This window comes from Labrus bergylta, chromosome 4, assembly GCF_963930695.1.
Source record: "Labrus bergylta chromosome 4, fLabBer1.1, whole genome shotgun sequence".
Classification (NCBI taxonomy): Eukaryota; Metazoa; Chordata; class Actinopteri; order Labriformes; family Labridae; genus Labrus; species Labrus bergylta.
The window spans coordinates 15,436,400-15,452,552 of record NC_089198.1 but is presented as its reverse complement, the minus strand read 5'-3'; the positions used below and the strand labels follow the sequence as shown (position 1 = coordinate 15,452,552).

The 16,153-nt window shown below is 41.2% G+C and overlaps 2 protein-coding genes across 3 annotated transcripts; one reads left to right on the top strand and one right to left on the bottom strand.

Moving 5' to 3' along the window:
- Positions 1–670: 670 nt before the first annotated feature.
- On the top strand, positions 671–9,100 carry LOC109997540 (protein crumbs homolog 1-like). Its single transcript, XM_065953836.1, has 8 exons — positions 671–824; positions 1,105–2,076; positions 3,303–3,853; positions 4,002–4,167; positions 5,979–6,888; positions 7,005–7,046; positions 7,152–7,274; positions 7,935–9,100. Exons 1-8 carry the CDS (start codon positions 776–778, stop codon positions 8,185–8,187), a joined length of 3,066 nt encoding a protein of 1,021 aa, XP_065809908.1. The 5' UTR covers positions 671–775; the 3' UTR covers positions 8,188–9,100.
- On the bottom strand, positions 9,007–15,676 carry LOC109995321 (uncharacterized). 2 transcript variants are annotated; one of them, XM_020648992.3, is made up of 10 exons: positions 15,497–15,676; positions 13,512–14,634; positions 13,294–13,399; positions 12,958–13,105; positions 12,803–12,850; positions 11,647–11,724; positions 11,339–11,458; positions 11,158–11,241; positions 9,727–9,777; positions 9,007–9,617 (listed from the first exon to the last, which is right to left on the bottom strand). In XM_020648992.3, the coding sequence occupies exons 2-10, from the start codon at positions 14,296–14,298 to the stop codon at positions 9,501–9,503; spliced, it is 1,539 nt and encodes a 512-aa protein (XP_020504648.1). In that variant the 5' UTR covers positions 14,299–14,634; positions 15,497–15,676; the 3' UTR covers positions 9,007–9,500. The 2 variants fall into 2 exon arrangements, with proteins under 2 accessions (XP_020504648.1, XP_020504639.1); XM_020648983.3 differs by having other exon boundaries at positions 11,339–11,476; positions 15,497–15,675.
- Positions 15,677–16,153: the final 477 nt, after the last annotated feature.

Genomic DNA, 16,153 nt, shown 5'->3' with positions numbered 1-16,153 from the left:
CTGCAGGCCTCCTTATTAAGTACATCCATGCATGATCCATACACACAGACACACACACGTGCACACACACACACACACACACGCATATATACACATGTATATATTTTCAACATGTATTTCTTATGTCTACAGAGCAGTTTGACTGCTCTTAGGGAAATTACTTGTGAGGACGAGTGACGTTTTAATGACAGAGATACTTACTGGATTAGGATCGTTGACCTAAGTTTTCTTTTAAAGACTGGGCCTCGGTCCAGCCAATTGCTGCAGGCAGATACTCAACTGGGCACCTGCTCTTCTCTGCACGTGTGCCTGAGTGTGCACACAAACATTTAAAGTTGACGCCTATATTGTTGATGGTCTGTAAGTGGGGTTCATTTATTATTATTCATTTATTCAGTTGTAATCAAAATATTTTTTTATTTTTTCATATCAGACAAGGTTCACCATCACGTCCCATTGTTGTCTTCAGGCGGACCTCTTTTGTCACTTATATAAGAGTAAATTAGAGGTCTGTCTCAGGAAGGTGTTTGGAGTTTCTTAAATTAGCCTACTGGATGAACTTTCCCTTTGCGAACACATTTAATGTGTAAGACATTGTAAGTGCATTAGCTTAATCCCTCCTATCTGTTTTGCAGCGCTTGAAGAAGTTCAGTTAACGCAAACAGTACATGCAAGGAGCAGAGCTTAAGATGGAGCTGCACACAAGTATTCCCCATCTGACCTAAGATGAAAATCTTGCCAAAAATCTTGTAATTTGGAGTACTTATTAAGGAAAATGTTGAGATTCAGCGTGCATGTGTGGATATTATGGTTGCTTTATGCAGGTAATGTTGTTGTGTTTGTATGTCTTTTAAGGTTATGTTGCTTCATGTGTGTTATGAGAAGGTAATTCATGTATTTTTCAGATTGTGGTTTATTTATTTCAGCCATATTTTTTTTAAGTAATGCAAAGTGTGACAGCCTGCCAGTTTTACAGTTGCTATTATTTTAATTTTGTCCCTTAATGTAGTAATAACACTTTATTGACAATAGGGTTTAAATGTGCCAGCAGTTAAATTTTGCCTATGAGTTAATAAGTAATATGTGGTGGTTTAATTTCCCCAGTTGCTTCCTCGGAGGAGAGCATCAGTGGATGTGGTCAGCAGCCATGCCAAAATGGTGGTGTGTGTGAGAGCACCGGTGGAGGTTACAGATGCATTTGCTCCCAACAGAGCCAAAAAGGTCGTCTGTACGGTGGAGAGAACTGCACAACTGCACTTTCAGGCTGTGACGAAAACCACTGTGAGAATGGAGGAATGTGCTCTCCTTTACTTGTCAACAATCAGCACACTTTCACATGCTTCTGCCTTGCTGGCTTCACAGGCCCTGAATGCCAGACTCCCACTACTTTCTCATTTGAGTCCAGAGGCTACATGTACATTGAGACTCAGCTTCTAGACCCAGATGCTCCTCTTAATGTGACATTTAGCTTCAGGACAGCAACACAGGCTGGAACTCTCTGGCAGCACAGAGTGGATGACCTGCTCCTCAGGATTGAGCTGAAAGACGGGCATCTCTGCCTCCGCAGCCTCAGAGGTCAAGGTTCCATCAAACTTGTTCAGGAGCTGCCAGAGAACTTGTCGGACAACAAGTGGCACACGGTGGAAGCATCTTTGGGTGGCGGTGTGAGCCTCATCAAGCTGCTCTGCACTGAAGGAAGCTGCACCAGAGACTTCAGCTCAGAAATCCCTCTGCTTGAGCAAGCCTCCGCTCTCCCTGACCCAGGCACTGTTCGCCAAGGCCTCTTCATAGGAGTAGTTGGGAGGAACTGGAATTTGGGCAGAGCAGAGGATGACGCAGAAAACCCCCCGCCTTTTCTGGGCTGCTTCAGAGATGTGTTTGTTGGTTCACATCTGGTGTTGCCTGTTGCAGCACCAGGAGATTCAGACGCCCAGGCAAACATCACTGTGGGATGCAGTGACAAAGACAAGTGCGATGAAAGCCCGTGTCAGAACCGAGGGCGCTGTGTGAGCCAGGGCTGGAGGAGCTACATGTGCGAGTGCCTCAGGCCATATGAGGGACACAACTGTTCAGAGGGTAAGTACACACACATTTACACTGTTGCATGTCACTTCAAAAACAGATCTGACTTTTTCTCTGCTACTTTCATCAAAGAAAAACCTGGATTCCCAGCAACCACTATCACTTCAGCAAACTTAACTCTTGTTTTTGTTATGAGGGGATGCTTTTAATGCTGTCCCACTATAAATCCAAGAGATGTTTTATATTCATGAAATTTGGGTGGCAATATCAAGTGAGAAACTGGTTTGACTGTATTATTGCTTTGGTGTTGTCATCGAGACAAAATGTTTCGCTAAAGGATTGATTTACATAAAGCCAAAAGCTTTAATCAGTGTAATGTATCAACAAACACAGTATATCGTTAATTGTTTTGACTGCCTTTAATCTGCCATATGGGGGACATTCATACATTAATTTGCATTCATTGCAGCATTGAAATGACACTAGTAGGCTGCTGTAAAAATGGCAAGGGTCAAGTTCAGTTCAACTTTAATCATTCCAATTCTGACATCTAGAAAGAGAGAGCCACCCTGAAGGATGACAAAGTAAGTCAGTAGCCATGCAAGGAGCTTACAGTGCTAGTAGAAATAGCACAGTTATATAATTAGGAGGCATTCAGCAACACCTGGGCTTTGGATTAAAAAAACGTGTGTTTCAGTAGCTGACCTGGAGCTCCTTTACTTTGGAAAATCAGAGATGGAGTCATGCAAAGCAGAGGTATCTTAGGTTATTGGTGTGCTGAAGCTCCTCCCAGAAACATATTGGGAAATAGTCCATGACATCACCTGTCAGTCAAAACACACGTTTGCAGAGTAAGGACAGATTACTGTCCTATTAACTGCTCAGGGTCAAACAATAGTTCAACACTTAGACTCATAGTAGCTTATCTTAGCCTAGCATAGACTGGAGACAGGGAAACCAATTGTCTGTCTTGTGACAATCGTGTCCTGATGTAGCAAACTTTACCTGCCAGCACCTCTAAAGCTCACTGATTAACACGTTTTATCGTTCGGAGTCCTGTCACTGCCATATTGTCGCCAGCTTATTCAGTAAACGCCCAGCCATTTTGAGTACTGTACAGTACAGTTCAAGATCAGCAAAGAGATAATAGGCACTGCTTTGTCCAATTGGAGCACCAAAATTGACAAAAATCTAAATTCATTCACAGGAGCTTTAAAGACACTGCAGGATTTAAGTTTAACATTGGCTTTCTTGACTTGTTTCTCCCTATACATGTGCAGAGTACATCACTGCAAGGTTTGGAAACAAAGACCTGGACAGTTTCGCCTCCTTCTCATTAGACGATGACCCGGGTGATTCTATGACTGTATCCATGTTCATTCGCACTAGACAGAGCAGCGGCCTGCTCCTCATCCTGGCCAACAGCACCAGCCAGTACCTCCGCCTGTGGGTAGATGAGGGTAGGGTCAAAGTCCAAGTCAACAACTTTGAGACCCTTCTCGGTCGGAGTTCGATCAGTGATGGCCACTTTCATCTGGTGACTGTGAAGTTGGAAAAAATGGAAGCCATCTTGTTCCAGTCCGCTCAGATCCAGGACTCTGTGCACATAAGGCCCGTCCATGCACATCCTGGGGATCTGGTTTTTGTTGGTGGGCTTCCAGACTCGAGGGCTTCTGCCTCATTTGGGGGCTACTTTAAGGGATGTGTCCAGGATCTGAGGGTAAACAGCAAGAGACTGCAGTTCTATCCCATTGCAACACCGGTTGAATCTTACAGACTGCAGCAACTTATCAACATTGCCCAAGGGTGCAGCAGTGACAATGCCTGTGCAGTGAGTAATATCTACTCTGTTCTGTTCATTATATTGTCTTTATCGAGAACATTTTTCAATCCTTATCTGAACTTTAAATGACTGAGGATTTTGTACGACCGGCAATAGGCCAGGCTTGACGGATCTGAAACGTTTTTCTCCTCATTAGGTCAACCCTTGTCTCAACGGAGGAGTCTGTTACTCCATGTGGGACGACTTCATCTGTAACTGCCCCCCGAACACTGCAGGGAGACGCTGCGAGAAGGTGAAATGGTGTGAGCTGTCACCCTGCCCTGCAACTGCTGTTTGTCAACCTCGATCCCAGGGCTTTGACTGTGAGTGTCCTGCGATGATCACTCATTCCAAATCCAAGAAACAACAATAACCTAAAAGTGCTCGACTGTGAGATTAAGAGTCTGAAATTGCCAATAGGATTTATGCAATGAAGAGTATATTTAGACAGCCACCAATGCTATTTCTAGCTTATAAGCAAAACAAAGGCCCCCAGTAAATTGTAGGTCTATTTTTAGCAGCCCATTTCTGATCCTGCTTTGGATCTATTGAGGGAACTCTCTGTGGTGTACAGTACCCTTAGGACACTCTCTGCCGAGGCACTGATTAATTACAGGTTGGCTGATTACAGAAGGGAACAGAGTTGAAGCAGGGATCCTATATAGGATTCCTCTAAGACCGGCTTATCCCTGGTCAGATTAAGTCTACCGCCACATGCCTGTTGAAGTTTGTGATGACAAGTCTTCCTGGAAAAGTCACATGTTCACAAAGAAAAAAGCAGGGGAGCTGTTGATCCGGAACAGCCAATACACCAGGCACCTGTGTTTACTGTAATAATAAAAATACATTTTATTTATAGCAAACACTTCAAGACACTTTACAGAGTTACATACATTCAGACAAAGCAAGCTAAAGGAAATTAAAAAAAAAACATTAAAACAATGTCACAAGAAGCAACATAAGCAGTTAAAAGCAGTTGTAAAAAGGTGGGTTTTGATCAGGGATTTGAACTGTGGCAGCTCGGTACAGTCATGGATGTGTTTGGGGAGAGAGTTCCAGAGGTAGGAGGCAGCAATGGGAAAGGCTCTGTCACCCCATAGACAATTCACACAAAACATTTTAATCTTCTCTGTTTAAACTTTTTTAGAAACTGATTTTGGAGTTGGTTTTTACTTTCATACGGGATGGCCACAAAAACATGCATTGTTCAGAGTTAGTAGTTTTAGTCATTTGTTTCTCTTTTTGTCTTTTGTCCTCTCACTGGTTTGAGGTAAGCTAGTCAGAAAATGAATGTCATAATGAACCATGTCACAATCAGGATTGAGCAATGTTTGCATTAACACAGGATGACAGTTGTTTTGATATTTCAAACTCAAACTCTATGAACAGACTGTGAATGCATTTGAAAGTACAGCCTGTAGAAGAAGGACAAGTTGGGGTGTCAGAAGTGTCTGGTTTCTGTGCGATTCAGTAGGTATTAGGAAAAATGTACAAAAAAAAAAAAAAGGAGCACACTCGACAATAAACATAGTTTCAAGACTAAAAAGAGACAAAAGTCAGCACACAAATGTCCTTTAAGTTTCCTTTATCCGGGTAAGAACAGCAAAACATCAACGGACGCGTTTCAGCACTAGGCCTTCATCAGCGTATCAGGAAAAATGTCCAAATGCAGAAGTGAAGATGCATAATGGATCACCCACGATACAATTACAGAAACCATTGCCTATTGTTTGATGACGATTAAGTATAACATTTATTTCCTATAAACAGAAATTTGTATAATTTAAAACAACTTCCCACTCATAGACTATATGTCTCCATTGTCATGTTTCAATTTGTGATTCAAATTCTGCTTAAAAATACTGAATCGCTTATTGTCTGAGTAGTAGTCCAGTGGTGTTTCAGCGTGCTTTGGCTGTATGCAGGAAAACAGTTTCTGTGGAGCACAGTAGAGGCGTGGCCTCAAAAAGTTGACTATCGCTCCCAGAGGCTCAATTGTCTTCAGTCATTTTTTTGTAGCCTGGGGTTAAGTTTGCAGAAGCTACAGTATCCAGCATGGATATATGGATAGGGGTGGTAATTGGAATAGCTGGCTCTGTTTATTCAGTATCTTTCATTTCTGCCTTCTTGTCAGGTCTGTCTAACCTGACATTTCGGGCTGAGAGCAGCATTTTGCACTACCAGAGCAATGGGAAGATCAAGCGTAGTCTCAGCAGTGTCTCCCTCAGCTTCCGCACAAGACAGAATGCTGCCACCTTACTACGTGCTGAAAAACACTCAGACTATCTCACCATCTCTGTCCTGGACTCTAAGGTGGTCATGGAACTCCGGGCTAACAATTCAACCAGGGTGATAGTTCAAAGCCAAGGCCCAATCAATGATGGAGAGTGGCACAGTGTGGAGCTCAGCATGGAGAACCAGATACTCCAAACCTCCAGGTGGATCATGGTTTTGGATGGAGACAAAGAAGAGCTGAGTGTTTCCAAGGCAGCTGCGAGGAACCTGGATTTTCTCAAAGAGGGAGCAGACATTTTCCTGGGAGGACATAATCTGGAGGCAGGAGTGAACATGTCTGGCTGTCTGGGTCCAGTTGAGATTGGGGGATTTTCTCTGCCATTCCATCTGGACACAGAGATGAACTTCCCCAGACCTCAGGAGGAGCAGTTTGCAAGGGTTAACGGTAACGCTGCCCTACAATATGGCTGCTGGGGATCCAGTGTGTGCGCTCCCAACCCTTGTACAAACCAAGGTGTGTGTGAAGACTTGTTTGATCTTCATCACTGCAAATGTCCATCGGAGTGGAAGGGCCCACTGTGTCAAGACCCAACAGATACCTGCATCTCCAGCCCCTGTATCTATGGCAACTGCACAAACCAACAGGGCGGGTTTAAGTGTGTGTGTGAGCTTGGGTACAGTGGTGACTTGTGTGAAATGGAGGTCGATATGTGTCAGAAGAGCAATTGTGGGGAAGGAGCCACCTGCATCAAAGGTTTCCAGAGCTATGGATGTCTCTGTCCTCAGAATAAGACAGGCCAACACTGCGAGTGAGTTTTTTTTCATAAATTATCAATATCCCTGTGACACCAAACTAAAAGTATCATAGACATACAGGAAGTCAAAATGTTCTGAGTTGTTCTGATTTAAAAATGATCTCTTTCAGTGAGATAATTCCTGAAATCCCATGGTACATTGAGATAAGTCCGTAAGTGCTTTTGTTATTGTTTCACTAAACCAAATCAATTACATTCCAAAAGGGTAAAACAAAATATTGAGATGTTTTTGTTGTTGTGAACTTTCATTTGTTCAGACTTCCTCAGTTGCCCACATCGACATGCGTTGGAATGAGGAGGAACTACAACTGCTATAACGGAGGGAACTGCTCAGAGGCAGGCGGCAGCTGTTACTGCCTACCTGGTTTCACAGGACTGTGGTAGGGAACACTTAATGATATTTAATCCCCTTTACTCCTTAGAGGAAATGACCCAAATCTTCAACTAAAGTAGGGGCTAGTGACAAATAAACCCACATGGAGACCCTAGACAGGTCCAAGAATTTAAGGATTTATAAATTCATTTCGGCAACAATGCCCAAACATCAAGAAACAGCCGTCAGAAGAAGTGAGACTCTAGTTAATGAACATAGTAGTATTTATCAGCTAAAGAGCCAAATATTTTTCCACTGTAGTTTCTGTAAACTAAAATGAGTGCAAAGAAAATAATGATTACCGGCCTTCAAATGAGAAGGTGGCCAAAAGCACAACTTCAGACGAATGCTTATGTTGCTTTGTACCAGCTTTCCAGAGACACTTTCAGCTAACGTGTCAACTTGAGAGGTGATAGTATATCACTGCCCCCTACTGGCCACAAATGTACCATTGAGGTTAAAAAAAATTCAATTGAACACTTTCTGTATGTGCAGTAAAGTAACATTCCTATCTAGTCCTCACTATAACAGCACTTTGAATTGTCATTTAGACAATAGACTGTAAATAATAAGGTTTAGACTCAAAGCTAGCCCTTAACTTTCTGTTGTAAAATCTCATGTTTTTCTTGTCTTTGATCTCAATTTCTTCTCTTCTTGTTCTGTACAGGTGTGAGAGGGATGTGGATGAATGTGCCTCGGACCCTTGTATGCACGGAGGCTTCTGTGTCAACTACGTGAACAGCTTTGAGTGTGTGTGTGATATTAATTACTCGGGGATACACTGCCAAATAGACGTGAGCGACTTCTACTTGTACCTCTTCTTGGGTATGTGGCAGAACCTCTTCCAGCTGGTGTCCTACCTCGTGATACGCCTCGACGATGAGCCAGAAATAGAGTGGGCGTTTCACGATAACGACTAGACCCCCTCCCCCCTCTCCCCCCTCTCCCCCCTCTTCTCTCTGGTACGGTTGAACTGGGTCAAGATATATGCTCAACATGAGGTTCAAACTCCGTGAACACATTTTGCAAACTTGGAAACCCCCCAAAAAATCCAACTATGAATTCAATTTTGTTTCACCTTACCTGAGGGAAGAGGGAGCCACAACATCTGTTCCACTACTATTTGAGCTTATAGTTTTGACACATTTTAAGAAATATATTTATCGACATGGTGACAGTGGCGCAGGCCTCTAGTGAGCAAAGTGATTTTACACACTATGTACACTATGTTTAAAACACTCAAGATTGTTGTCAGCACTTTGTAACTTTTTCGACCCATTCATATTTTTGTAAAGTTGTTTTACAAGATCAAAAGAATCAGGGTTAGTTGCCATAAATAAACAATAAAATTAATTTGTATTATATCTACTAGTGTTCTGACATGATCAGTAATATAACCTTTTCTGTCGTGAACAGATTTATGTGAAAGTGAATATTACATCGTACTTATAATACTATGCGTTTCATCTGCTGTAATTCTTATACTGAAAACCAGATTGTAATGTGCCTTATGTTTTCACTTTATTCAAAGCACTGCGCTCTCATTAGTCACTGTTGTGTATCTGTTGAAGGCATTCAGTGATGTACATAAACTCACATTAACAAAACACATGATGTCTTTAGCTAGGAAGTTATGTACAAATAAACTCATACCATGTATAAACGGATGAAGGCTTTTCTTTATGCTGTGCATACAGAATCTGATATGTAAGATGGAAGGATAAATAAACATTTTGAAATATTCAGAAACTGTCTGATTTTTATTTTCAACATGTACAACTTCTATTATTCAGCAAAAAAAATAATTGTGGAAACCTATTCCATCATCTTCACTTAGTCATCTGATAAACTTTGCTTATGACACAAAGCCTTTAAATGTGCAAATAAGATAAACACAATAAAAGTAAAACACCTAAACACAGAAGAGGAAAGACACTTCAGATTAAATAAGACAGGCGGCCTCTACTGTAAGGTACTTGGTGCACTGTTGTTGTAAACGCCAGTCAACATGCCTGATTAAATATTGAAAATGTATTCACAGTAACCAAACAAATGACGATTTAAAAGGAACAGTGCCCCTGAAAAACGTCTGACCTGCTCCCGATGAGGTCCTTAATATGCACTCGAGTACTTTTAAGGCTGCTTCAGAGCTGCTCCTGACACCTACAGATTACCATATCTGATCAGTACAGCACGTTACCATCAGAACATACACACAGCTTTGAGTTACACATCAGCCTGGTTCATGTAGTCTACATTCACACAGCTCTTTGTAGATCCTCTTGCGTATCTTTGGTATGTCCTTCTGTGAAAACTGCAGAGGTTTGGCTAGGGCAAGACATCTTGAATACTGTAAAGGATAAGAAAAAAAGTTTGATTGTGTAATGGTTGATCAGTTTAAATAACCAGATCTTAAAATGGTTCACATGATGCTGATTAAAAAAAAAAAGCGTTGTTACCTCCAAGACAAAAACTCCACAGTCATTCTCGTTGGTCTGTTGTGGGACTATCTAAGAAGGACAGCAGAGGGAGACAAAAGACTGCGTCAGGTGCTTCAGGCCTCTGACTTTTAGTCCAAGGCCCAAATCACATGTAGTATTAACATGTGATTGGAACGCGAGTGGACGGCCTGCAGTACCGGCGTGAACGCACCGAGGACGCATCATGTTGCATTGAGATCGGATTATTCAGGTCACATTTGTCCACATTCATGTGTCCTGTGCCATATTAATGACAGCCCACTCTCCCGTACCCATGGCAACAAGCAGTCCCCTCAATTCCAATATTTAAGTGGTTTATTATTTCTCTGTTGAGTTTCATGGAAAAAAAAAAATGTTTTTCTTATGTCATTACATCACATGAAGACACAGTTCATACATTAAAGCCACATGTGCACCAACATATGGGATATATGGTATCTTTGCTACTTGAAACCCCTTACATGTAATCATGTGATGCTTTAATGAGGTATTTCAGTGTTGCTGTATTTGAATGATTTTTGTCCAGTATGGTTGTTGATGTCTTTTGTGTCCTTTATGTTATCATGCTCTTTGTGCACGACAATTCCCCTGGGGGAAATAAATGTTTAATTTTGGCTTTTTTTTATTTCATATCAATTAGACGGACTACATTTCATTTTTCAATATGGGAAAACCCTTTACTGACGAGAGAGGAGGCAGGGACAGCGAGAGCCAGTGATGTGTTCCCTGAGCAGTTTTTTTTCTTTTTACAGATGTTTTGAAGAGCAGACGACAGATCTAACATGGAATCGTCTGACTCAATATCGGATGCACGCCGTCTCTTTTGTCTGTGCACACAGTGCTACAACAACTCCGGGGGCGCAAGGAGCCTAGTGGTTAGTGTGCAAGACCCCATGTACAGAGGCTGTTGTCCTCCAAGCAGGCAACCCGGGTTCGACTCTGACCTTTTGCAACTTTCACACATCATTCCCCACTATCTCTCTCGCCCCGATTTCTGACTCTATCCACTTTCCAATCTTTAAATTAAGGCATAAAAAGCCAAAAAATAAACCTTTAAAATAAAAGAGACTCCAGCCTCCAGTGAAGATCTCTCAATTGACGACTAACCACAGAACTGTAGAGGAACATCAGGTTACATGATCAAAGTTTTTCATCATGTCATCACTGCAGTCTGTAATCTATGCTCGTGCACAAGATCATGGATGAGGCTCTGTGTTAATTTGCATAGAGAGCATTAAACTGAAATCTGATGACAAGTGTTTCATCAAGACGTATTTGGAGACGCATCATGGCCAGCTGTGCTGTCAGCGGACCACTTGTGACCCGCTCACCCAGTCCACCTCACTGCTACCAGATCTTTAACAGCCTTCAATCAAAACAGGTTATTAAAAAAAAATCTGCAGGACCCACCTCATCAAATGATATCGCCCAACCATTTTCAAAATCGGCTTGATTCTTCTCCTTTGCTTCTGTCATCAAGTATTTCAAAATGTTCTGTTCAAAACAAATGATAAAGACAAAGCGTTGTGAAATCGCGTTGCAGATCAGGTTTGTATGTTTGTGATGATGGCAAATGAAAATCTGCTTTTACCCTGCCAATCTTCTGAAGCACGTTCCCTTGAGAGTCATAGAGGCAGATCTTCTTTTTGACGAGGTCAGCTGTCACCAGACACCAGTGGACCTCCAAGTGGATCGGCACCAAAAGCAAACTCTTAGAAAACAAATTCACCTGCGTATGAAAGATTTGTTTAAAGTCCAAACACTCTGCTTTCTCCTCATCTCTAAAGGCAAACCTATTTTACAATATATTCATCATGCAGACCTAAATATACACAGTTAAACACAGACATCTCCATAGCTTACACGAAGTGATCGAACATCATCTGTTTTAGACCTCACCTGCTTTGTCCATCTCTTTACACCATCATATCCTTTTGTCATGAGCTGCCTGTGGAAAAAACTGTTGAGGAAATGGACCTAAGAGAGGAGAGAAATTAAGATACAAAAAAAAAAACATATTAAAGAAACTGCAAGTTTATGATGTATACTTGCGAATTAATGATAATCAAACATCTTTAGTTAGCGTCATAAAACAAATAGATATGGGTCTGATGGCTTTATCAAATTATTAAAGGCGTGTATTTAAGAGTATGTGAAATAGTACGATTCTCTGACCGGATACAGTCTCAATTGTAGGGTAATATTTTGATGAACTTTAGGAATAGTTTGACAATTCTTGTATGCACAGATTGTCTGTCTAAACCCAGAAAGTTACTACGTCACAATAGTCCTACATGTGACCTAGCGAACACTACCGTTTTTTAAAACCATGTTTTTGGTACAGATGTGTACAGCTGCTGTTCTGTAGAGCTTGAAGGAGGAGAAGTCGTTCATCATAGTCACTGTGTCCGTGCTCATATCAAGGCTTAAACTCTTTTATTTCCTCTGCAATGAGGCTGTTAAATGTTGACAGAAGTAAGAGATATACAGGCCAGGTCCTTTAACCTTAAGTATACTTTAAAGTGTTATATCATGTTTTTTTTTGGAGCCGTGTTTTTTTTAAAATAGTTTTTAAGATCCTCACAGCAAAGACTTGGCAAACCGTGCGATTGCTCTGGTTTACATTCATGGATCTGTTGTCACTGAAACTTGAATCTCTGAATGCTGCTGTTTGTCTTCTTTTGTTTCCTACTTCATTAATGTGATTTGGTTTGGCTGTAAATGAAATGTCTTTATAAATGAAAGTTATCTGAATCTGAATATTAATCATGTGTAGGACAGTTCCACAATGCAAACACAGCAGTGGAAAACAATATACCTGCAACTGGATAGGCTCCAGTCACCCTGAACGTTAGAAGCGGTATAGAAAATGGACGGATGAGCTTAAAGAGTGTAAAGTAGAGAAACTCAGCGTCATTGACATTATTAACGCCCTAACTCTGCTGCGGTATAAAGTGGGGGGTTAGAGGAAAAAGTCAGTTGGGTGTAACCCATTATCCAGTGTAGCTACTGCAGTCTTTTCATGGTTAGTTGTCCAAACAGCATTTACATTTACCTTGTGATGGGCAGATTCCATAATCAATTCTCCATACATGTTCATCACCTTAAGCAGAAACAATAAATCACATACAAGTTCAATACAGCATAACAACACAGAGGCTTTTGGAAAAAAATAAAAAATCTTTGTGTGTGTTTCAGGTGGTGTATCACCTGGTCGTTGAGCCAGTTCTGATCTGCCAGTGTAGACAAGTCATCCAGTGTCAGAGTGTGTTTTTTGTAGACCACCCGGAAGGAGGGAACAGGTGTTTGTACTAACGTATCTCTGTACTTCATCACCTCTGAAACGATGACATTTTTCCTGCGCAGGTTGGGAAATACAATACAGTTGGTCTATATTAAAACATGACCGATACAAAACTGAATTCTCAAACTTTATAAATCATTACTACTGAACAATGTGACTTAAAGAACACAGCTCTCGAGAGAAGAGATTCTTCATACAAATAGAAAGAACAGCATGATTCAAGGTGATTCAGACGGGTTTACCTGTCACTGAAATCAGTGTCAAACCTCCTCTTCAGATGTCTCAACACATCGTTCTTTTTCAGCGGGATTAAACTTCCATACGTTCTGTAGAAGTCATTAAGAAATTCTGGAGAAACATGGAACATGAAAACATTGTCAGTTCCAATAGCCTTGAAAAACAGAAAATGAAGAGTGGAAAAAAAAAATGAATACAAAAGCTAGATTTTTTTTTTTTTTACTTTGGATGTCTTCTGCCAGAACGTTAATGCAGACATCAGCTTGAGAAGACACTGTTGTTTTTGAGGTGATATTCCCATCTGTAATGCTGATTGTAGCCTGATCCTGAATGGCAGCAGTAAACTGTCCTGATTGGTCATCAACCTCAGGCCTTTGAGCTGGTACCATTGTCCTTGGTTCTCTTAAATTGGTAGGCACACCACATGCATCATTGTCTGTAGTCAACAGTGGCTTGACAGTGTGAGAAACTTCTGAAGGGTCAGACATTTTAATCATCTGTACCAAAGCGTCTTCTTTTTGAGGAGGGACAGTTTGACCGACATTCTCTAAAGCAACATTTTTGTCCATGACCAGATTCTGATGGGCGCTGGAGTCAGGCAACGTCTCTGTTGGAGTGATAAACTCACACTTGTTGAGCAGGCAAATCTGTTTTCTCTGCAACTCCTCTGAACCCCCATTTTCACATTCAAGAGTCGACGTTCCAACTTGTGCATTTTGTAAACGTGGTGAGCGATGTGCTTGAACTTGTATTCCACATTTCTGTGATTGTCTGTTTGCACCGAGGCAGGAGCCAGATCTTGGGCTCATCAGAAAAGATTGTTTCCTTGTTCTGTATATCCCAAAGCCGCATTTCTCTTTCCGCCTCCTCCACATCCAAAGCTGCAATTTACAGTTAAAGCGTCGCTTTGCTCGCTTGGAGAGGTGAGAAACTCCCTTGGTGTAAGACATAAATCTCCTCTTTCTCTTCGGGCATTTTGCGTTACCCCAGCAACTCTGGGGTCGATGCATTTAGGAGCCTTTGATTAGAGTGAGGGATGGAGAGTTGCATGGGAGTGTAGATTTGTGGGTAGTCTCTCAGCAGCTGGAAGTGCAGGTCTGAACCATCATTTTTTTGGGGGGGCTCTATGACAAAGAAACACTCTTTTTCTAGGTCATAGTTCACTTCTGTATGTATACTATCCCATTTTTTCACTTCAGCTGCTGTTAACTGAGCCAGTGAAGGCTGTAAGTTGAAACCTGAGTCTGATGCTGATGTCCTTGAGGTGTTTATGAAACGTATTCAGCTGCCCTTGTATTTTCTTCAACCTCTGGTGGTTTCTTCAGTAGAAACGGTCCAAATATCCGCTGCAATACAGAAATAATGAGATATAATAAGCAAGGTTTCCTAACAATAATATGAAATGCAACACAGTTTTATGAGTAAAAAGACTTATTTTTCTACTGTTTTTCAGGTTTCAAATGAACCCGTGACACTTGAGTCTGTGAACTACTGAAGTGTAGGCAGTGGTGGTACAACTACTGGAGTACTTGTGTTCATTTTGAGATACTTTCTCGAAAAAACCATCTTATTCATTCTTTTTTTTTTTACTGACAGCTCTTCAAAATAAATGTAATATTTTCATGAACTGGATGTATTCATTTGACAAATTGAAATACATTATAAACAGGTTAAACCAGCTTCCTTTTAGAAATCAGATGCAGCCCTTGCTAACACACCAATAATAAAACACAATTACCTTGAACTCAAAGACTGACAGGAGCTATTACAGGGAACATTTAGCACTTTCATTCTTCATGTTTTTCTTTAAACGTGGTTTTAAATGCAGGAATATTACTTACAAAAATAAGAAATGTTGATTTGCTGATTTTTCTTTTAACCATTAATATGCAATTGCAGCATAAGAGGTTCTAATAAAATGTGACAACTGTGTGATATAATAAAATAATCCCGACATCATAAAACTGTTTCAATGCAGGTTAAAACCTTGTGGACGCGCACATGAGAGACACGTCGCCACAAAGCTCAGGAAGCTGACATTAATGTTTGACTTTTTAAAAAAAAGCTTTGGATCAAATACACCTATGAGTTTTGCAATTCTTGTAGGTCGTGTTCTTGGCACGTGTTTTGCTAAATTAGCCAACACAGCTTACTGACGGTCTGTGGGTAACAAATGGTGAGGGGACAGCCGTAAACACACCGCCTTACCGTTTCTGTCTTGTTGGCTCGTTAAAATGTCCGAAGTGGGATGAATACGGGTTTGATAGCTGTCAACAAATGCCAAGCTACCGGATTGTTTTTCTTTTTAATTTCGTCGGTTTTTGACCCTCTAAACCTGCAGCGCTTCATGTATACAGCAACATCGCACATTGAGCGTCGCATGTGGGACACGTCACTAATGTGCGGCCCAATCAGAGTGTCGCTCAGTTAAAATGAACGCTGGTGTCGATACCATGTTGGACAGTTTAACGTTTAGGAAAGAGCAAGCACTGTAACACATTTATTTCTTACAGCAGGGGCGTGTACAGACTTTGCTTTGCCCCATGGTGGCCCAACTAGGGCACTGACATGTAGAAGTCTTCCCACAGTAGGCCTACACTAAAAAAAAAAAATGCATTTACTTTCCTTTTCTACCTCCACTTATCATATCTACCTACATTCTCTATAACAATAGATGTTACATCCCTGTGTACATTTTGTAGTTTTTTTAGAGCAACAATATGTAAGAATCCGCTTTGTGCTCATCGAAGGTCTCTGAGTGCAACTGCGCTGTCATAAAACGCACATGTGCTGTTTACGCCTCCCCTTCATTGACAACCTGCATTTGTTGACGATCAGTGTGGCAAAGCCTGCAAAAGCTGTGAG